General features: G+C 32.5%; 1 protein-coding gene across 2 annotated transcripts; it reads right to left on the bottom strand.

Annotated features, from left to right (window-relative positions):
- Positions 1 to 5,502: 5,502 nt before the first annotated feature.
- LOC145001103 (uncharacterized) lies at positions 5,503 to 21,660 on the bottom strand. 2 transcript variants are annotated; one of them, XM_078960436.1, is made up of 7 exons: positions 21,607 to 21,660; positions 14,352 to 14,555; positions 12,006 to 12,650; positions 11,566 to 11,928; positions 11,316 to 11,494; positions 8,321 to 11,236; positions 5,503 to 8,235 (listed from the first exon to the last, which is right to left on the bottom strand). In XM_078960436.1, the coding sequence occupies exons 2-7, from the start codon at positions 14,551 to 14,553 to the stop codon at positions 5,677 to 5,679; spliced, it is 6,864 nt and encodes a 2,287-aa protein (XP_078816562.1). In that variant the 5' UTR covers positions 14,554 to 14,555; positions 21,607 to 21,660; the 3' UTR covers positions 5,503 to 5,676. The 2 variants fall into 2 exon arrangements, with proteins under 2 accessions (XP_078816562.1, XP_078816563.1); XM_078960437.1 differs by lacking the exon at positions 21,607 to 21,660 and adding an exon at positions 14,718 to 14,763.
- Positions 21,661 to 24,540: the final 2,880 nt, after the last annotated feature.

Raw genomic sequence — 24,540 nt, 5'->3', positions numbered from 1 at the left:
ACACTTTGGCTTTGGCATGAGATATTAATATGAATGTTTTATACTATTGGTTGTATATAATAACTTAATTAAAATGAAATTTTTGGTCTTGAATTTTGGGATGTTACAATCATAAAATAAAAACCAAGGTACCAAAGTAAAGTTGTGAATTGTTTGTAATATGGTCACAATTCTTGACCTTTTCTCTTGTTCTTTCTTAGATTAATGTGTCATCAAGAATCATACATAAATGTATATAATCAAGTAAAATACTTGAATGAAAATACTTGCCTTGTTTTGTTTACCCGACATGGGCTACATCTGTTGGGATATGAGATGAATGATAAAAAATCGAATATTAAAAAAATCAAAGTCCTTGAATATGATACTAAATTGCATGAACTAGATTATTATAGACTTATATAAGATTGATCAACTAATAGACTATATTGGCTAGATACATTTCATTTCAATATATGTTAAGAGTATGTACTCTTTTTTCTTATGGAAAGAAAATCCATAATTCCATTTGTCCAAAATTTCAAAAATCATTTTATGACCCTAAGTGCAGAAATAACAATGTACTTTGCTATTTCTTGCATTTAAGCTTCTTTTACCACGAATAAGTTGATGTAAGTTGTTATTTAATGCACTTAGGCCCTATTTTGGTTAAGATACAAGAAATAGCAGCATACTTTAATTTATTTGACTTGAAAAAAAACATAATTTACTCTTTTTACTACAAAAGTCATTTTATGTCCCTAAGTGCAAGAAATAGCAATGTACTCTGCCATTTCTTGCATTTAAGCTTCTTTTTCCAGAAATAAGTTTAAGTAATTTTTGTTTCATGCATTTAAGCCTTTTTTTATAGAATGCAAGACATAGCAGTATGCTTAATTGATTTGACATGAAAAAAGTGTAATTTACTCTTTTTACTACACAAGTCATTTTATATCCCCAAGTGTTTGATCGCAAGTCATCATATTAACGACTCGACATTGAGTACTTTCACTCGCTTACATCTCTACGTCTAGTGTTCCTAATACCAAGTTTTTAAATGACTCGTTAGTTTTGTGCTTCGAAATAGATTTTCCGAAAAGATTAGTTTAGAGGGAATTGTGTAAGACTTCAAAAACACAAAATGCTGATGAGTTCCACATTGATAAGTAATGTAAGGACGTTAAACACAATGGGTCTTCTATTGTTATTTGAAAGGATGTTGAATCATTTAACTTAGTTCCAAGTGAGTTGAAGTTACAAATATAAGCATTATATATAGTAAAGAGAATATATGGACGTATCAACACTTAAGTACTAATTTTTACAAATCATCTACATTGAGAATTGTCCTAGAAAAGTAGTCCATCAAATTTACAACAATAACTACATTTTCATCTTATGTTTACATGCTACAAAAGTATGAACTTTTCAAAATGTGCTACTTCACACAAGGTAAGAATAGGGCTAACTCTACCCTTTGCAAAACTATGCAAGAGCTTAGGGCCACCAATTCTAAAGGGCCTCCAATTTTAAAGCTTATTATGTTAATTATATATATATATATCTTAGATTACAAAGACAGGTTGGAGCTTGAACTGATGGTAAAAATGGTTGTTTATAAAACCAAGGGTCTCAAATTCGAAATTGTTTGTTTACTTGTAGTGAGTCCACTGGGAGCGATGGTCTTCATCAAGCCCTAATCGGAGGTCCAGATGAGGCGGCTAATGGTGGTGGCGATCGAGGTAAAAAAAGATGCAATATCCCCAAAAGACAACCGAAGGCAGAAAAGGAACAAAAACCCTAGAAACTACTGAGGTCTTTAGGCGGTGAAGTCATTAAAGTGAGTCGTTGGAGGTGGAGGCAAGAAGAAAAATCAGATGAAAAAATAGGGTGTAGGCAGTGATTCTTGGAAGAAGAGATGCCACCAATCGTAATGTCATTTGCTTACCGAGTCAGGGAGGCGGTGGAGGAGATAACAGAACAACATGTCCACACAGAATATAGAAAATATCAAAATATGACCCCAGAGTTATACCAACCCAAAACATCACATACGAGTATAAATAAAGAACCATTCTTGTCAAAAACAGCTTGAGGTCACTATTCCTAAGAAGTGTCCCTCTTTAATATATATATATATATATATATATATATATATATATATAAAAGAATATGTGAAAAAGTTTTTATTTGGTTAAGGTTTTGGTGAGGTCAAAGATTGTTAACCTTGTATTTTCCTAACTTTTACTTACGTTGTGGCTGACTTTCTTCACAACATTGCTAGAGAGTAAATGGCTATGCATACCACGGAAGTGGGATAAAGACAATGGACAATGGCTGCAAAATCAACGTTCATATGAAAGCACCAGGCCTCAAAAAAGATTGTTTAAGGTAAAACCATGAACGGATTATATTTGTTAATTCTTATTATTGTGTCGAGTGGGAAAGTCTCCAAATTGACGAGATATAGATGATTAAATTAATTATATTGTTGTGTTGATATGTATGCTCACTTTATGCTATAATTCAGAAGCTGGTATAAATCAATTACTGAAGTTGATTGAAAAAAGGTCAATCTTATGTAGATAAACACAATCGATCTTCTATGGGCACTTGAAAGGACGTTGGATCATCTACGTTCGTTCCAAGTGAGTTGAAGTTACAAATGTAAGGATTATAGTATAGAGTATATATGGATGTATCATCTCTTAAGTACTACTCGACAAATAATCTACATTGACAATTGTCCTATAAAAATAGTCCATCAAATTTACAACAATCGCTACATTTTCATCTTATTTTTACATGCTACAAAGTATGAACTTTTTAGAATGTTTTATTTCACACAACGCGATAAGTGGCCACCCATGGTGTTGGTGGCAATTTTATTGATATCAAGGACTTAAAAACCCCTCTTTCAGATGACATTACCAAAAATCTAGCCCAAAATAAGACCATTAATAGGTCTGTTCAAGATAATTAAGATACATGCTAGAAAATAAGTTACAAAGAAAAATTAGATGAGAAACTATGTATGTCTAACCCTTTGCAAATCTACAATAAACACCATAATCTTCACATAAACCCAATCTTTGAAGCTATCATAAAAGTGAAAAAAAGCATGTCTCCCTCGACGATTGAGAAGTAAAGCCCCAATTGCTATCCAAAATCCAATAGCAAAACCAATTCCCCCACCAATATAAAACCATCCCTAACCTTCATCCATGTCTTCCTCATCACCCTCACTTTTACCATTGACTGATGTTGCTTCTGATTCTTCATCTCCTGTACATTTTTTGGTAGGACCGCATAAACCTGTGTTTCCATCGTATTTTGAAGAAGGAAAGGACTAGAGTTGAGTGGTTGTTGGGATTCTCCCTGACAAGTTATTATACGAAACATCTAGATGATTTAAAAAGCTCATACCAGACATGCTTAATGGCATCTCTCCTGACAAGTTGTTTCCAGATAAATCCAAAGTTTCAAGTTGTTTCATCTGGCCAATTGTCAGTGGAATCTCTCCTTGTAGAGCGTTATTTGATATGTTTAGGGAGATCAGTTGATAAAGATTGGTAATCTCATATGGGAAGGCCACATGTCCCAAATTTCCATAGGAATGGTGTCTGAAATGCCATTATTGGAAATATCAAGATACACAAGAGCTCATTTCCATATGGGTAAGATTTGTCACTGTTTGGATCTTGTAGGATGGTGGCCCTGCAAATTGGCTATGAGAAGCATCCAACCATTGTAATGGAAGGGATGTGCATCCAGACAAGTTGTTCAGAAAAACAGGAAATTCGATTATTGCAGAGTTGTTATTCAGATATAAATAGGTCAAATTACATAGGTTTGTATTGATGCATATATGAACTGCCCTTATGACTGTATATATAGCCTCAATTGTGAAGGTAGATAGCATAATTTGTTGCTCCATTTGTGTAGAGCATAGGATATTTCCCTTCCATGGAATTTGAAATTTTGAACTAAGCTATAAGACAAACTCATGATGAAGAGTTGAAATAAATTGTCCCAACCAAGGTGTAAGACAAACTAATGATGAAGAACTAAAATAAAAAGCCCCAAATCTGACGTTCAAAGACTCACAAGTCTTGGTAATTTTTATCTACTATGTATACGTTTTCCCATTATGTGATGTAAATCCCAATAAACAAACTAATTGAATCAGATATGTAGAATATCCGCCCATGATAATACTGTTCTGATATTAAACTGTGAATTTGTTTGAATGATAATAGTCCATTCCATATTAATATTTTGCAATCATCGATGGTTTCGATAGAACTCTCCGTGTCTAATATTCCTCTGTTTCAAGTAGTGCGCAAAATAAATAATAATAATAATAATACGAACTAAGTAGTACTTTTTTTAAAAAAAGGGCAGAATTCTTTTAATAAATGATTTTATCAGTAAGGTTTTTTTCCCATTAAGTGCTAAATTAACACCAAAACTATTTTAGAGAAAGCAATAGCAAAATCAGAATTTTGACCAGGAGTACAATTCTCTTACTATGCCCTCTACAAAGTCCGTATATATTTGTTTCTTGGGACGGAGATTTACAATGTAACAAAATGCAAATGAAAAATAGAATTGTTTCTTATTTAAAGGAATGAATAAATGACATCTTTACCTTTTTATCTAAAAGTAAAAATTCTTTCTTTAGATGTTTGATATAGATTTGTTTTTTACTACTTTTCTTTTAGAAGTTTTAATAAAATGTAACAATCTTATTTAAAAAAAATTACTTCTAAACTTTGTAAAAAAAAACATATAAATATCGTAAACAACATCTTAAAAAAGCTGATATGTAAATGTTGGAAACCAGTTATAACAAGCCATGGTGACCAATTATGAGCACCTTTTACAGTGGTTTACCTCTCAAGAAGACAAAATATTTAAATTAAATTGTATTTTGGATACATTGAAAATAATTGGTTAAACGTTTTGGTATTTAAACCAAACTATAAAAAGACAAATGGAAGTGCAATGCTATTAAAGGGTAGATTTTTCAAAGTGCAATGCCATGACACGAAAACAATTTAAAAATACAACATTGTAATAGAAAGAAACAGAAGTATGATGCTATAACAGAGAACTAAGAAATTGAAAGTAACATATTATAACAAACGTATAATATGAAAGTAGGATGTTATAATAGCGACATACTTGGGTACCATCTCTTCTCACTGCCAGAAATGCTAAACACAACATATCTACAGTGAATAAAGCATCAAGAAAATCAAGTTATTCAACCTCAAGCCCCAACCCGGATATATTAGCAATGATATAGAAGGGCAACAACTACAAATAAGTTCTAATAGTAGAAAACATATAAGTCGGTCTAATAGTTGAATTACTCGTATAATTGGCACTACTGTTATCAAGTAAAGTAGTAATCATCAGAAAACAAAACTACAAACATATCAACAAACTACTAAATTATATCTTCTTTTATATTGAAAGTCATGGAGTATAGTAATTAATCAGCAACACGTAAATATTTTTTATATCTATAACATGTAACCCATGATAATAACATACTTCCACCTCTTAAAAGATAATAGTAATATGTAACAAATAAAATACAACACAACAAAACAACAATAAACTCGCCTTAAAGCACAATATACATAAAATAGATTACAAACAACAAACAACAAACATACCATACCACTTTTACTTGACAATCTCTCCTTTCATAGCAACCGAAAGAGCAGCAAGATTTCCTTCTTTTTCCACAATCACTCCAGGCATAACCACACTTCGACTCCCCACAAAACCACCTTCTTTAACCTTAATCTTCCCAAATTTCACTTTACCCCCTTCGCCTTCATATATATGTCCAAACAACAAACTTTCTCTTCCCACAGATCCATACCTTTGGATACTCACCATCTCAGGGTTCAACACAGCACCCATCCCATCCACATAAACCCCTTCATCCCAAGCCACGTCAGACCCCATCAACTTCATCCATATCCCAAACATAAACGAACCACTTGTCATTTCCATGAAATACTCCCCAACCAATGTCTTTATCGCCTGCCATACTGTGTCCATATACACTCCTTTACTCCATATCATTACACTTTCCCTTTCTTTCTTCTTCCCCACAACAACCCATTTCATTACAACACAAATTAATCCAGATAAAACCCCGGAAATGACCCACAAAAACGGTAGCATCCAAAGTAATTGTTCACCATTTTTCCCTTTCAAGAAAAAAGTTATATTAAGCGGAGTGAAAATCATCAACCCCATTAGAAAGTAAGGGATGAAAACTTGAAGTATGGGTTGACCGGTCAACATCCATAAGTTCTTGTACCATGGTCTTCTGAGTGTCACTTTTTCAGCTTCTTTTTTTACCATCACATTTCCCATTGGACAATCGGTGAGATCAACTTTTACATCGGATTGATCCAAGAAGCTTCTCCAAGCTTCCGGAAGCGGTTTGTTATTGCGTAAATGTTGGCAGATCGAGTAAACAACCGATCTTCCATGATCCATGGAAGCACTCTGGGAGCATGACGTGGCACGGATGACATCAACTTCATGACATCTTAAAAATGGATTAAACTCCAATTTTTCAGATTCTTCTTTTGTGAGTATTTCTTCAATAGTTATCTCTCCGATTTCCATGTAAGGGTATTCCTTTTCGTCCCATGGCTTTGTACAATCAAGCACAAACTCACGTCCATTTTCGTCATTTGGCACTTCACGAAATTGAAATTGAAGAACATACCAGACTTTTTTAGAATTCACTCGACGAATAAAATCATCTTCTAGAAAAAGAAGCGGGCTTTTGTCATTTTCGTCTCGTGGGATTGCACCAGTTTCAGGAGGAAGTATGCCTGTGGGGTCCACTTTTCCGGAATCTTCATTTATTGTTTTATCAAAAGGTCTTAACTTAAACTTCACGTACATTTCCTTTCCATCTTTGAACCTAAACAACCTACAAATGTTGGAATAGTAATGGAGGTCGACATAGGAATCAGCTTTCCGAAGGGAATCCCACATTGCATCACGTATATGAGGAGCATGTTTCACATGCTCTTCACGTGCACGGACCCCACACACCAGCCATGTTGCAAAGTCAGCAATTGTACGCGCATGAAACGCTTTACCAGTCTTTAATGTCAAATCAAGAAGTGGAGAGTTTTCAGTATTTGAAAGTATTCTTATTGCTACACCACGTGGATCAAGTCTGGCATCGTCATCTGAGCTTAAGCAATTGCTATGCCGAAGAACAATGGAATAGCAAATTCCAGGGGAGAAAATTTTGTGGTCAGGGAATCCAGGGATGTTTTCATATAGCTTCAGAGTTCCTTTACCAGCTGCACCAATTCGATGAAAGTATCTTGATTTCACTTTAAGGGTGGCAGCAGCTAAGTTTGCAGCAAGATTTCCAAGGACTTTTTTGTACTTGTTGTCCATTTCTTCGATTCTGTCATCTAAAACATGAGTCATGTTTTTAACCATGATCGGAGTTTGAGATCCAACAAAAACACCACCTGTTTTGAGGACAAAATTCATGGGAGCAATTGAAAGGGCGCCAAGAATGACATTAGGCTCGATAATAGCTCCAGGTAGGACAACACCTTGGGACCCGATTACCGAATTCTCTTGTATCTTCACATGTCCATATACATACCCTTTTGAATTGTAAACCCCCGGGACAATCCGACTAAAATCGCCTAAATGGACACCATCACCGATTGACACAAACTCCGGAATTAGAATCGGGTTGATTGCTCTTATAGAGCAATGATGACCAATCTTTGCTCCTAAAAGACGAAGGTAAACACAAAATGCTTCTGTCCCAGAAAGGAATCTTGCAAACTTTAAATGGCAAGAAGTGGATAGAAGATTGCAAAACCACATGATGTAATGGTTTTTATGTTTTGGTTTTGAAAGGATATTAAGCAAGATGGAAGTAAGGAAAGTGAGAATGATGCCATGAAATAGGTATGCTATTGCAATAGTGAAGGAAAAAGATAAAGGGTTTGTGGGAATGTCTTTAAAGATGATGGCATATGCAAGAACATTAAAAGGAAGCCAGTGAACAGATGCACATAAGCAAAGAAAGCTGAAGTGTTGCAAAGATTGAGGCTTTTGAAGTACCTGAAGGTAGATTATGTAACAAACGGCTGCAGATAGAGAGCTTACAAAACCAACCATGTAAATGCCAAAAATGTGGTAAAAAGGCTCATGTTTAACCTTTTGTAAATTAATACCCTGCACTCGAAGTTCAAAAATTAAAGTTATTATTGTTAACTTATAAAAAATAAAAAAAAATAGATATGACATTAGTAGAACATACCTTTTCAAGTTTATGAACCTTGGAAACACTAAATTCATGTGCATCGCCTTTTAAAGTTCGCAAGGCAGGAACCTCAGCTCCATCTTTTACAATACTCCCTTTTTGAATCACAGCATACGAACCAACACATGAGTTTTCCCGAATTCTGATTGGTTGTAAACTTAACACACCATTTTTGACCTCATGGCTTTGAATCAAAGCTCCTTCTGCAATCACTGCTCCATCTTCAATGGTGACTAAATATGGGTCCGTGATATCAATGGTGTCAAGCAACACAGATGATCCAATCTTTGCTCCAAGAATCTTAAACCAGAGGTTGCAAAACACAGTACCTTTCAAATGCACAGCTAGATTTCTAGACACAGCATCTTGGGCTTTGTACAATGTCCACCATTTTACAAAGTTGATTGACCAAATGGATGTATCAGGGGTTTGACCATAGTTAGGTTGAAGAAATGAGTTCCCGAATAATGCGATAGTCAAACAAGAGGAAAGAATGTAGAACATCCAAATAAGAGGGGCAAAAGTTAAGGATATTAAGAAATTGAAAAACGTGGTTTTGTAGATTAAAAAGGTGAAAGAAGAAACCGAAAGGTAGATAGGAATTGTTAACAAGAACAAGAGGTATACAATACCAAAAAGATGCAATACCCAAATAACAAACTTATGAATAAAAGTTGGTTCTATTGATGTTTTCACAAAATATGTCTTCTTGTCAAGATTGGATGAAGGACTTGATGACTCAGCACAAGATTTTCTAACAAGATTTTCTGCAAAATCTGCCAGGTCATCAATGCAGGTAGCTGTGAAGATATCAATCGCCCCCACTGGAATCCCGAGAAAAGAAGAAAGCTTTTGAGCTGATCTAACAACTCCAATCGAATCAATCCCATAGCTTACAGGACTTTCTGTTTCCGATATGTTTCCAGTTTGAATTCCCGTTTGATCTGAAAGAAGTTTCTTCAAAAAGTTAACAATTTCTTTCTTAGATATAACAGAGACATCTTCTTTAATCACTTTTGGGGTAATTGACTGAATCAAAGATTGTTTCTGTGTGTAAACTTTGATTACTTGCAACTTCCCCTCAATAAAATATTTTAGACATTCAAACCTCTTGATCTTTCCTGATGTTGTCTTACAAATGCTTTTTTCTTTTATAAAAACAATCGAAGAAATTGTAATCCCATGTTCTTCTGCCACACAAGAATGAATGTGTTCCATTACCTCTTCATTTGGAACTATATTCCCTTTAACCTCTGAAATCACAACTAAACCCATGTCTGAATTTTCAGGTGTCATTACCCCTTTAGCTAATAATATCTCTTCGGGAACACCTACAACTGCACAACAACCAGGGCGTATAAACTCAGACGAGGACTCAACCGTCTTTTCAATATCTGAAGAGTATATATTCCTTCCAGAAACAATAATCAGATCCTTTATCCTCCCTGTGATGAATAACTTCCCATCAACAATCCTTCCTAAATCGCCACTCCGAATGTACATTTTCTCAAATTGCCCTTGAAGGTGGTTGCTGAAAGTCTTTTGGCTCAGCTCCTCCATTGCCCAATACCCAACACCTGCACTTAAACTACTCACCCAAATCTCCCCTTCTTTCCCATTTTCTTTATGTTCTTCACCTGTCTCAGGGTCAACTATTCTAATATCCATGTCAGCATCATTCGTTTTCACATACCCACAACAAATCCTTCCTTGCCAATCTTGAAAGATCGGTTCTCCATCTCCAAATGCACAACTAATGTAAACTGAGTTCTCAGCCATGCCATAACCAGGAGCCATCACTTCTTGAGAGAGCCCAAACCCCTGAGTCAACTCAATAAATCGTTTCAGGGTTTTGGATCTTATAGGTTCAGCAGCCACCATGAGAAAAACCATGGAAGAAAGATCAAGTTTCATGATCTTTTCCTTCTTGGACACCAATCTTCTTATCAAAAGCTCAAAAGCAAAATTAGGTCCAGCACTATGAGTAGCCCGAAACTTGCTCATGGTTTGCAGCCACAACAACGGGTTTTTTATAAAAGTTATAGGAGAAAAGAGTATACATGATCCACCACTCAGTGTACATGTTAGAATCCCACCAATAAGTCCCATGTCATGATACTGAGGTAACCAACTTACACCAACAATCTTTGAAGTACTCTTGTATACCTTACGCATCAACTTCACGTTATGAACAAGACCTCCATGTGTAATCATAACCCCTTTCGCATCTCCAGTTGACCCAGATGTGAACTGAAGAAAGCATAAATCTTTTGGAAGAATCTTACTTTCTTGCACTAATATATCATCATAGATGATGTCATCACCACCTTTGAAGTTCTTGATCCAAGAATCTGTATGTATCCATGGGAGGTTAGGCCAGGAAGGTAAGTTCTTTGTTTTCCTTGTTAACATAATCTTGTTTTTCGCAGAATTTGCTTTGACAAACACATGGTAGTTGAAAGTTGAAAGTATTGCAACTGCTTTTGTTCTTTTAGCAATATTTTCAATATGAAGAAGTGATTGGCCTCCTGTTTGTGATGGATCAGGGGGGATAGCAGGTACTGGTATGACTCTTGCTCTCAGGCAACCGAAAAAGGCATCAAGGAATTCTAGGCCAGGTATGTACACTAGAAGAACTCTATCTCCAGGGTTGATATTTGGCCTATTGTTTGTTAAAAGCTTGTGAGCGATGTGAGAAGCATTAGCATTTATTTCTTTATATGTTCTTCTATTTATTGTTTCTCCTTTATCGTTGATCCAGATGTAGAGTGTTTTATTTGCAATGCGTTCATGGTTTCCCCAATGTCTTAAATAGCCACCAATAGATGAAATATCTGGAAACTTTACACCTGGTTCTTCATCTAGTTGTTTGGCAATCCAAGAATGATAGTCTGATTTCATAGTAAATAATCTCTGCAAAAGGTTAGATTTCATTAACTAAAAGTTTTGATTTAAGGAGTTTAGTTAGTGATTAATGTCTTGAATTTTGTACCTTGATGTATGGGAATCTGGGTATTGGATTGTCACTTGCGAAATGCTTCATAACAAGAGAAAAGGCATAGGATGAATTTCTTTCTGTTAGCTCAAATGCCATTAGCCCTCCAACATAGAAAGTGTTCTTCTGACCTTGGAGTCGGTTTTCCAGTTTCTCATAAAACCCATCCTTCATTTCTAGATTAGATTCAACATGTTTAGTAAAATTTTCTTGGAAATGTAAAATGGAATCAGTTTTTTTAGCATACCTTGACTGTTGACATGAGGGAAGTACTTGAATCTTCTTTGTAAGATTACTTTCTCAACCTTGCCTCCAATACTTGTGGCTGCATCAACTACAAGCTGAGTAACTTTATGGCCTACAATATCGCTTGAATTACCATATGACCAAAATAGGAATATGTTCTTATCTGGGTAGAATCTTTGCATCGCAACAGGATTGCCTATTGTTTTAGGGTCCCCTATGAATTCCCCAAGGTAATAAAACCCAGCTGGAATATGCTCTAATCCATGTATCTTTAACACAGTAGTGTAGTAATCGATAGTCTCCACTTTATTAAATAATTCCATCTCAAAATCACTTAGATCCATAACCTCATTCACAGTTTCTTCTGTAACAAAGACCAAAATGATTAATCAAAGAAACCCAAGTTATTTGGAACTGGTACACACTGGCAACTTTACAAACCTGTTGCTTTTGAAGGTGATCTGTACGTCTTTCCACTGTGTAAATGAAACGAACCAGAGATAATGAGTTTATCGAATTCCATATGTTGCGTTTCACCATTGACAATTTTGGCTTTGATTTTAACGGTGTTACCATTACGATTGACTGATAATACTTGCGTATCGCAATGAATTTTTACGGGAAGTTGTTTACTTATTTTATCCCAAACGCTCATATACCCGCCTTTAAATCGCCTAGTCTTTCCCGCCATTGAAGTCCTTGTGAACTCATGAACATAAGCATAGGGCATATCCTGCACAAATCCGTAACCTGAAGCCGTGAATCCATAGGCAACAGATTCAGGCACTGATTCAATTCCGTTAGATTTGAGAAACGAAGGAGTTGGTTCTGAAGCAATATCGCTGACTGCGTGCACTCCGATTCGGCCTGTGGTGTTGGCTTCATCCTGAAGTTTTAAGGTTAGGGATATGATAGAGATGTAATCGTCTACGACTTTTGTGCTGACGTATTTTCCGGTGGAATCGATGACGGCGAACTTATGAGTGTCTAATTCCTCTGTTTCAGCTTCGATTTCTCTAGCAAGGTGGAAGATGGTTGGAGCACTATTTGCAGCTAGAACTTGACCTCCCAAATCATATATCCTCCCTGTTAAGATGGTTTAAGAAAAAATTTATACCCATTTCCCTAGTTCAAATTAACGAGAAAGTGAAAAAGAATTGAAATTTGTGGAAATGATAAGAAAATAAAAGAATGAAATCGAAAGATTAATTTCCCTCCTAGTTTTCCTTTAGATTTGGAAGTATTTGAAAAGAAATAACAAAATAATTAATCTTCCTTCCATTCGTCTCCAATTCAGGACCACAAAAGAAAATTTTGTTTTCATTTTACTTCTCTTCTGACTTTCTTCTCTTCTCTTCTTTTTATTTTGTTAAACTCGGGACCTAGGCGTAAGTCGGCTCAAAAAAATGATTGGGAATTGATGGAAAAAAAAGTGATCTTTATGAGTTTTTGATGAAAATAAATGGATTTTTTTTGGAAGGATAACTTTTCATTCGTTTTGAAAGGATTTCGAAAGAGAAAAATAAAATGTTTACTTTCCTTCCATTTTTTCCAAATTAAAACACCAAAAAGTAATTTTGTTTTTATTTTCATTTTCTTTTTTCTCTTATTTTCCCCCCTTTTCTTTCTAAAACTTTGAAACATGATGTTAGGCTGATTATCAATATAACCATACTTACACTTTGTTCTAGTAAGTGTAAAATTCAAGGAAGGGGTATGGGTAGGGAAAGAAAAATGAACAATATGGAAAGGACAAAAAACTCCATTTGTAATGGAAATGAAGGAGTTTCACTATTAAATGCCATTTTTATCCCTAGTTAGAGTGTAGCTTTAAGGTATAATAGAGAATAAAACAAGGGTAAAAGAGTTCATTCTCAATCTGTCCAAATATGAGGAAAGAAACTATATTTTTTTCTTGGTAATCATTTTCTCCCCTTTCCAATCCTTCCTAAAAAAAACTTAAAAACAATATTTTTCCTATCAATCATCTCATTTTCTTTTTTTTTCTCATTAAAAAAAACAAGGTGTTGGGAATGTTTGGTAAAACTAGTTAGTTTCAAGAAACCAAAAGCTGGAAACTACCTATTTTATTTTGTATTAATTTTCGGCAAACGTAATTGGTTTTAAAGATGTAAAATTGCATAAAAAAACAACAGTAAAAAGCTCTATAAAAACTAAAAGCTTTTAAAATCTACTTGAAATAGCTTTTGTATTGGGAACAATTTGTTTAAAATAAAAGTTAAAAACTCGTACTATCAAATGAAACTTTTTCTTTAATCAAGTTTTTTTTTGTAAAAGATAAAAGTTTTGTAAAGCTCGTTGTCAAACACACTTTTACCGAAGAAGAGAATGATCAAAAAGCTAATGCTCCATTTGGTGGTGAATTTTTTTTTTTGGTTTTCTTGGAAAACTTTTCAAAAAAATGTGTGGAGTTTTAATTTTCAGTTTTCAATAAAAAATTTAGAAACCATGTCTGGTTAAAACTTATTGCATTTTCATTTTCCATTCTAGAAAATTAGAAAATGTGTTATTAGGAAGGTTTGATTAAAACCAAAGAGGTTAAAATCAAACTCGAATTACCAACTTGAAACTAAAATTCTTGAACAAGCTCGCAAAGAATGTCTGTAGTAGATGAAGACACTTTAAAGAATATACACAAGGCCAAATAAATTCCAGCCACCATAAAGTTTTTAGTAGTTTTATATTATTTTCATAGTTTTTAAGTCTATTTTATTCCTAGTTAAGCACATTTAAATTGATGTATGTAAGTCACAATTAAATGCCTACCTTCAATATCCACGGATTCACACATGCCACCTACGAACTCATGTTTCTCTATAACAGTCACATTAGAGTAACCAAGTTTGCATAGTGCATACGCTGCCGATAACCCACTGGGACCCGCCCCAATAATCCCAATCCTTGTGTTCGTTTGAAAACAAGGATGCAATTTCGAGAATTGATCTTCTATTGTTGCTTGAGTCTCCATATCTACATACAAATAATTATTGGGCACTTGTGTCTTAGTGGGTCTCATTATTAGGATCATAAACAAATAATTATTGGGCACTTGTGTCTTAGTGGGTCTCATTATTAGGATCATAAAGTGATATAGGTGAAACAAAATGAAATAAGAACCAAGTTACACCATACCTTCAAGAAGCAAGCGAAAATGTAGAAAATAACATCAAATTTATCTACAAAATCAGTAGTAATTAAGCTTCTATTAATCAATCTAGTTTATGAATCTAACCAGCAGGGGTAAGGACCTTATGCAAATGCATGGATTTGTTTTATTTATTATCAATTTATCATACTCCCTCCATCTCAAAATTATAATATATATTTTCTTTCTGGTTTGTCCCAAAATAATAGTTTACTTTTAAAAATAAATAATATTTTTACCAAAATATTCTCTCATTATTACTTAACTAACTAGCATTTAATATAACATTAAATGCAAAGGAATGATAAAATTGTCATTTTATTATATAAAGTTATTTGTAATTAATGTTTTTTTAATCTATGTGTTTTTTTATCTGTGAACAATAATTTTGAGATAGTAGGAGTATAATAAAGCTAATTTAATCTCTCAATGTTCTTTTATATATATATATATATATATATATATATATATATATATATATATATATATATATATATATATATTGGTTATCTGAGTCATGATGTTGTTTACTTCTTTGATTTCAATAACAAGTTAGTTAAACCTTAATGGGTATTTGCCTAATACTAATCACTAACAGTTTGGATTTAATTATGCAATCAGTTACTTAAGTCATGATAATTAAAGTTTGGAAGAAAGTTTCCATATGATCAATTTGATCGATTTCGCCCTTTTGCAAAATATTGATGATTTTCCTCCTGTGTTAAAAAATGGCTGGTTTGCGAGATTTTTAGTATCGTTTGACTGGTGTACATTGTTGAAAGTTGAAATTAGGTAACAATTCCCTCGTGTATTTTTTGGACGATTTTAGCCCTGGGTTACTATGGAGCTTTTGTGAAGACAGAGCATCTACTTGGTACCTTGTACTGTTTTCCAGTTTTGCTCTGGTGTTTTTTTTTAATTAATATACATCTTGCTGTTGAAAAAAATCATTATATAAATTAAGACTTTAACAGTCAACACTCGTAATTTATTTAACAATTTAGCATTCTGATTAGTCGACATTAAACATATGGACTTTATCCCAAGGAGGAAAAAAAAAAAAAAAAAAAAAATGCATTGAATTGGTCGGGATTTTGGAATCGAAATGCTATATATTATTAGTCATAGACTTGGTCATAATCAAAGATGGCTTTGATGTCCTTATAAAGGCATGGCCTTGGAAATTTGCGACATGCATGCAAACTTAAAACTTATCATATATAATTGAATATTCAACATATAAATTAAGCATAATAGACTTTTGCTTATGAAACCTTGTATATTGAGTTTTTATTTTATTTTATTTTATTTTTTTCAATTAAAACTCAATTTATTATCTTTTTCTCAAAAAGATATTGCATATTTTTTCCGATTTAACCTTTTAGAAACATTGTCAAGCAAGAGCAGACAATTGTTTTTACCTGTTGCAATCTTTGATCATTTTGCAAATAAATTTTAATTGCATTTTGTCAACAATAAGTCACACAACTATTTCTTTTTGTTTTGAAAAAATCAGATGTTTCCTTAAGATTTTAATGTTAAAAACTACAACAGCATCATAAACAACAATGAAAAAAAAAAAAAAAAACCATGAGAATTATAAGATAAGAAGAAGAAATTTACTCAATATAAAAAAAAAATCAAATATGAAGATTTTTTAATTTTTTTTCTAGGGTTTTTTAGAAAAATATGGTCTAAGGATCCAAAAAAAACATGCTTTTTTTCTTAAGAAAAAATTAAGATTTAATCTAGAAAAAAACTCAACTTATAGTTTTGAGTATATTATACCATCAACTCTAGATATTCTATATGGGTGCTAATATCTTTACTAAATTATTTTATTCATCCACTTGAAATTAGAATTTATGACCTTTTTGCCCTTGTTTTTAATATACCAAAATATGAGAGAGAGAGAGAGAGAGAGACCAATCCTCGGTTTCTTCCCTGATGCTATTTCTTCTCCCCAACAAAATTCCTAGTCGCCATTCAAGAATCGTCATTGCTCCTTCATCAATTGTGGACGTCACTGCTTCCTTGTTGTTCACTAGTCGTCCATGGACGAACGTAGGATCTCATAAAAGATGTGGCATGAGAAATTTAACAAGTGGTACGATAGTAGAAAAAAATCAAAATATTTACACTATGTATGGAAATATCAGGCATTGTCGGTGCCATTATGAGCACCATAATAAAACCACCCCTACGGTCGTCCTTTTGAATCGATCCCCCTTTCATAATTTATCCCTAGATACACCTTAATAAAACTGAAACCCACCCAATCGATGCTCAAGCTGTGTATGCAGTCTCTGTCCTGATCTCTGCTTTGCATGGCATGAACGGTGCTTTGCTTGGTGTGAATGGAATCAGTCATACCCAAGTCTTAACTATAGTATCTTGTACCCTTTCAAATTATCAAATTTGAATACTTTCAAACTTGGAACAACACCGGTGAAATCACCAACGATTCTACTGTTGGCCTTACTATTATTGAATCACCAGGGCTTCAATGCATGAATACAAATAAATTATATAATCGCCATATTAATGGTTATATATAAGATGTCATTTTGCTCATATTAATTTCAATGAAATGAACGTAATTAGAACATGATGGTTGTAAATGGTGATTCGGTTGTTGGTTTCTTGTTGTAGGTTTGATGGTGTTGATGTAGGGTGTTGTCAATAAAGAGGGAGCATGGGTGGGGATGATGATGGTAATCGCCTTAAGTGGAGTTGTGATGATTCTTGATGTGTGTGTGATGAAATTTATGTTGAACTAGGATGGTAGATGATGCGTAGGAATGGTGTGTAACGTGAGATAATTGTGATGGTGATGGGTTGTTCTTAGGAGACGAAAGCGAGGCTGTCTTCGGCTTTATATAATATCAAGGATTGATTGTAGTTAGATGTGAATCATTAGCGTAGCCAGGATTTTGTTTTAAGGTAGGCCAAATAATTTACAAAATATGAACAAGTAGCAAAATACTTTGAATGGTAACAACATGTAACAATATATGATTTTAAAGTAACTTGATGAACGAAGAATTCACCATGGAGATTGAAATAGAATTTGATCTATTCAAAAAATTGTTGTCTTAATTCTTTAATCGACATGTCTCAGTAGGTAAATTATTCCATTCATTATGAATTTAAGTTTTGAATGAGTACAATTCACAGTCTTTGCATTTTTTATTCAATTGAAATATAAATTTTATATATAATATATATTTCACCTCAAATTTGTGTGGGGTGGGCCAATGCCCACTCTTACACCAATGTAGCTTCCCCCTGATTTGAATGATGGCGTGGTGGTTGGGATGAAAAGAGGATATGATGGCAGGTGATGACGAGCCTTAATCAAAACAAGGGGTTGTAGATGGTGGCCGTGATGGTTTTTCTAGTCAGTGGCGGACACAAGATTTCATAGTATGTGTTGTCAGTGACATACTTTTTTTACATAGTTGTACAAAAATAGAAAAAACGAAAAATTCGAAAAGTTTTACATTGTGTCCGAAAAAACGGAGGTTGCCGGTGCTACTATAGACACTATAGTGGAACCGCCCCTACATAAGGTTGCTAAATGCATTTCCACCGCATCATACGGTGGGGTGACAAAATAATGAAAGAAGACGGGTACACCACTATGTGGGTGACGGCGAGTGTGGAGTGAAATAAAGTAAAAGTCTATTCATTTAGGGCGTGTTTGGCAAAAGTAGTTGTTAGCTGGAAGCAGATAACGGTTAGCTTGTAACGTGTAGCGTGTAGCAGGTAGCTGGTAGTGGCAAGCTGTAGCTTTTATTTGTTATATGAATGTTTGGCAAAAGTAGTTGGAAGCTTTTGAAATATATAAAATTACATAAAATGACAATTGATTAAAAATAAATAAATATATAAATATATTTTTAAGGGTAATTATGGAAATTGATTTCAAAAGCTTATTAGCGTTTTGTTAAACGCTACATGAAATAGCTTTTAGAATCAGAACGTTTTGTTAAAACTAAAAGCTGAACGTTCGTACCGTCAAACGAAACTTTTTGTTTAAACTAGAGCGTTTTATCAAAAGCCAAAAGCTAAAAGCTCTTAAATGCTTCGAAAAACTCTATGTCAAACACACCCTTAATTTGCGAACCCAATTTACAATATTAACATTTCATCCTTTTTTATATATTAAAATTTTAAACCGATTTTAACATTAACTCCTTATCTTTCTTTTTATATTCAAAATCTACAATAATATCATAACCATAAATACATATAACATTAATTTTAACTTGTGTTTATTAAGATTTTCTTTATTAATTTCATGTATTTAATAAGTTATATTTTTTAATTTAACTTCTTAAAAAAATTAAAGGGAGTGAGACGCGATATTTTCCAGAGTTATAAAAATTGAGGGAGATTAAAAAGAAAATAAAATGACACTGAAAGAAAAATGAAAGTTAAAATAAACTCTAACGATAAGATCGACGAAGATTGGAGAGTCTTTCCTATTCCTTTCTGCGGCAATCCATTTAGCATCAAAGCTTATTTATGGACCGTATCAATAGCCTTTTATTTATAGTTGATAAGAATAAACAATACATTACTATAAAATTATGAAAAAGCTCTATTCATAACCTTGTAAATTTACAAATAAGTTAAATAAATAAATAAATAAATAAAATAAAAAAAAACTCACCATAGAATTTTGAGAAATTAAATATCCTCCTATTTTTTATTATTATTATAAATTTTAGACTTTTTTTAACGTTATCAAAAATAGTTTATCAAAAAAAAAAAAGACTGTATAATAAAAGTTTCTTTGTTTAATTGTATATGCTCCAACTTTGTTGTGTAAATCTATTTATTTAAATGGTTGAAATTGCTTACCCGGGCATGTTTATTTGTATCGAATCGGTGTCAGATCAGTAATTTAATTTAGGGTTTAGACCTTGTAATAAATGTATCGTATCAACTTGAAACATTAAACGTGTTGAAAAATTTTGACTCTTACTTGTTTAATTTTCATATCAACATATTTGTTTAATCAAGTTGAAATCTTTTACACAAACATGTTTATTTCGTGTTTATTTCATGTCGGGTTATTATGTGTCATTGCTTTTGTGTTCTAAATCAATCACTCTCCACTTTGATGCTTTGCAACCGTCCTTTTTTACCGTTTTGCTTTTTGTTAAATATGTTCATTTTATTTCTATTTTTGTTTTTATTATATATTTTTTATTCTTAGGACATGCATATCGATATTTGTTCTATTAATTTATATTATTGCATATCTATAAAAATTTGTACCAACACTTGTACGATTGTTTATTACAAATTTAAAGACATACACCTTGCAAGAATTAGTACTAATTATAGGTGCAATTCAACTATAAATTTTCTGTCGTAAGTACCACAATTTTTATATGGTAATTAACTAACCAAACACTACTAGAAAATTTGGTAAGTTGCTACCGAAAATACCTACAGAATTTTAAAATACAAAGCTATAATGGATAAATTTATAATATGTTATTATTATGAATATTAAAAGTAAGCTACATTGTTTATATAGTATGTTGCTATTATGGACGAAATTTAAAATATGTTGCTATTATAGATATTAAAAACAAAGTACATTGTTATTATTCGTAGTATGTTCTTATAATGAATTAAAATTAAAGTACATTGTTATCATGGTTTAAAGTTGAATTACATTACTACATGTGTTTGTCTTGCCATTTTTAGGTAAATGAGTTGCGACAACAAATATCAAACATGCAAAAAACCATGGATCTAAGGCAAAGTCATATGGATTTGCAAATGCAACGAATGTGAGATATATTGGAGTTACATGTGCAACAATAATTAGTGGCCTTTATGAGACAAATCAACCCGTCCGATATTCCACCACGTAGTTCTTAATTTTTGTTTTAAAACACTTAATCAATGTTACGTTATTGAATAGTTCTTAGTTTATTTTCATTGTAATGGTATTTTTAGTATTTGAATGTATGAATATTATGTTATTGCCTATTCTAACATTAATGAATATAATGATATTTGAGTATTATTATAATTATTTTTGTGGTTTTTTGGATAGAAAATTTAAATATATTTAAAATTATAAATTTAATATAACAATAGATTTTTGAAGAAATTGTATTCAATAAATCTGGCATTAAAATCATAGAATTTTTTAGTAAATAAGTATTTTGTAAGTATTCCATAAAAAAAATCCAATAAAGTCTGTAAGTATTCGGTTAGAAAAGCAGTTGGCAGGTATTCTGTAGAAAATTAATTTGTATGTACTTTGTAGATGTTCCATAGGCAAATAAAACTGTAGGTCCTCTGTAGTAAAAGTGTTCCTATGTATTTCGTAGGTAAATTTCTAGCAGAATATTTCATAAGAAAGTTGTAGGTACGTCGGAGAAAAAAATTACCCACAAGGGTTTTGCTACAAACCTTTTCTTTTTTGTAGGATTTTGTAGGTAATACATTGTTCCGACTAATTTCCTACGAATACCGTATATAATTATCCAGATTTCTAGTAGTGATAACGATCTTAGGTTTAAACATCTAAAATCAAAATAGAAGTATAACCAATTATAACTGTCATTGGATTATCATAACTGAACTTATTCTATCTGTTAATATTTTTTAAGATATTCTAGAAATTTATTAATTTTTAATGAATCGCTAAATTATTTAAAACGTTCACTTAATTAATTAGTATCTAAGCTTTAATTTGTATTTGAATCTTTATGAGTTATATATACGTCGCTGAAGGAATTATAAAGAATATTACATCTAAAACACTAAAACTAATATGGTTTCATGCATTCAAAAGAGTTATTTTGATCATAAATAAAATAGAAAAAGCAGCCGTGAACTTACCTTGATCATTCAGAGACAAGAAGCATCATCTGAGCAAAACGTATTGGTTAGTTGGAATCAGCAACGACACACTCAGAAACAGCAAATTTATAGAGGAAGAAGATGAAGAAGCACGTGGCCAATATAACTCATGAAGACGTAGACACAAAAGAATATCCATGCATGCATGCATAACCCTTGTACCTTAGGCTGCAATGGACGTACTATGTAGGTTTGAAAGGTGTTTGGTGAATTAAATACTTGCATTTGATTATTGATGAGCTTCAATAAATACTTAGTTCAAGAAAAGATGCAGAAGATCTGGGGAGCGTAATGGTGGAGGCCCATCAAAATTTAATGGTTGCCACAAGAGACGCACACATAGTGAGACATCAAGAAAGACACACATGTAAGTACACCCATTAGGGTTTGATTTCTTGATGTTGATCTTTTCAGTCTTTTTGGATTCAACTGTTGGTTTGGGTATTAAAGACTCTTCGATTTGTTTCCCAAAAGGAATTTATTACAATTTTGGAGGGTTTAATTTGTAAAAATTATGGAAATTTAGGTAATGGGAGGAATTAAATAAGGTATTTAATTGTGTTGTTTAGGTTTTTCGGTTTGTTATTATGGTTTTGGGATGAAATGATTTGGATCAAAACGATTGTTTTCACATGTCCTTTTATTTTGTGTCAGAGTGAAATTGAAGATTATTCAAAACGTCATGTCGTTCTTTTGTGTTGTTTCTTGATTTAGGGAAAATGAGAGATAAACATAGAGGGACAAATCGTATCAACATTAGTATTTGCGTATCTCTACCATCTTCTAATGGTTTCATGGCTTTTCATTTGCAAACAGGCACAAAACGCAATTACCACAAGTGTATGGCCATATATCTTTGGAGAAAATTGTAATAGTGAAGAAGGATCTCTAAGATTGCAAACTAGTCATGTATTTCGATGTGTGTTTCATAGTTCAACCAAATTTAACAAAGAAAATCGAAACAAACTTGAAAATAGAGAAATACATTTGTTAAAATAGAACATGGTTAACCGATATTCACAATTTCGTGTGACTTGCATTAAAGACAAAAATTACAATCTCTTTCAAAAAGAAAGAAATAAATAAATAAATAAAATAAATAAAATAATTAAAAAAAATTACAATGAACTAAAAATTTACAATGTGTATCGTAAAAAAGTTAGGAACTACTTTAGAAAAAATAAAGGATCTACCTTAAGTTTGTTTTGTAATTTTTTTTCTTAAAACACCATTTTAAAAACAGAAAAATATAAGTTATTATGGGCAATTTGTTATTTTAAATTATTTGATTGATAATAAAAAAAGTTAATCATTCTTAATTGACACTCTTAAAATATTAATAAATAAATAAGTTGCTCTAATAAAAAGAAACCCTCATGTAAAAGATTATCGTTCTGTTCGCCGCTTTATCAATAGTCCAATAATCAAGTAGTTTTTCATTAAATCCTACGAGTTTTTCAGTTATATTTCAATCGGTTTTTAAAAATTTTAATCGGTGGCGCTTGATCGTTTTTAACCGATTGAATTGGTTCATTTCTTTTAAGGTACATGACACGACCCGACCCTCAAAAGTGTTGTTGACTTTTTTTATTGGCTTCACTTAATTTAGAAATCATATGATTTTTTATTCTAGATTCGCCACTGCTCATGTCCGAATTGTCTGATATCATTACTCCTTTATCCAACAAGACCTCTTTATGAACACCTAAAATAGCACATAACCGGGTCGCATAAACTCACACTATAAACTTACACTATAAGTCAAGCGTTTTCTCAACATTAGTTAAGGATATAGTCCTAATAAAAACAATAAGCAAAGTAATATATATAGTTGAAGGACTCACTATGTCACTCTTGTATATTTGTCTAGGTTATTTATTCTATATGTATGTCCCTTTTTCTTTATGCTTTTGGTAAATTGAATAAACAATACTTTACTCTCAACTGTTCTCATGGCATTAGAACCATATGCTCCAAAGTACGACTCACTCAATCACTCTCGTCATCTCCAATTGACTTTCACCATCTCTAATTTAACCCTTATGCTATTACAAGAAACGAAATTTGGGTACGCGATATATATGCCATCTAGAAAAGCTTGATTGTCGCTTGTTTGATGTTCGGATAGTCTTTGGAGGGTATGTCGTCTGGAAAAATTTTGCATGCACTAGATCCTTAACATACATATATATATTTTTTTCAAGGTGATTAGTTGTAACCACTACATGGCTCTTATCCAAGTGACATCTTGTCATCATAAAGTCATAGGCATCATTATTTTCTTATTCAAAAAAAAGTTAATAAATACATGTCGAAAGAACTTATCTTCTAGTTGCTAATTTTGGCAACCCCGAAGGCTTGTCCCCGGTATAATTCATCACAAAAAATGAAGAAGACAGGCGACTTGTACCATCCCTGCACATAAAAAGTACAAATTTATTTATTTTGGAGATTTTTTTTTTACAAATTCAAATAAATCCAAATTTCCAAATTAGACACCGACATTCTAAAACCTTAAAATAAAATATCATTCAAGTAACATATAAAACAAGAAAATGTAGATTGTTGAATATTCAAATTAACACAATCACCTAATCTTTATTGTTAAAACATTCTAAAACCTTAAAACATTCTTACTATAATACTATATTCAAACACAACATAATCTTCATTTTGATATATCAACAAGATGCAAATAAGAAGAAGAAACTTTATTTATTTCAAAAGAATACTCAAACTACTTTTACAAATGGAAACCTTACACCTATCTATATACAATTCTAACTTTAATAGTTTTCTCTCACACTAAAAAAGATTATGTAGCTGAAAAATATATAAATAGAAACTGTTAAATGTTAATTGAGCATTTGGAGCAACTTGGAGCATTTTGAGTGGAATGGATCGAGTAATATG

This window comes from Lactuca saligna, chromosome 6 (genome assembly GCF_052625555.1).
Source record: "Lactuca saligna cultivar CGN05327 chromosome 6, ASM5262555v1, whole genome shotgun sequence".
Lineage (NCBI taxonomy): Eukaryota > Viridiplantae > Streptophyta > Magnoliopsida > Asterales > Asteraceae > Lactuca > Lactuca saligna.
Note: the sequence above shows the minus strand (reverse complement) of the source record. Positions and strands in the feature narration are given on the sequence as shown.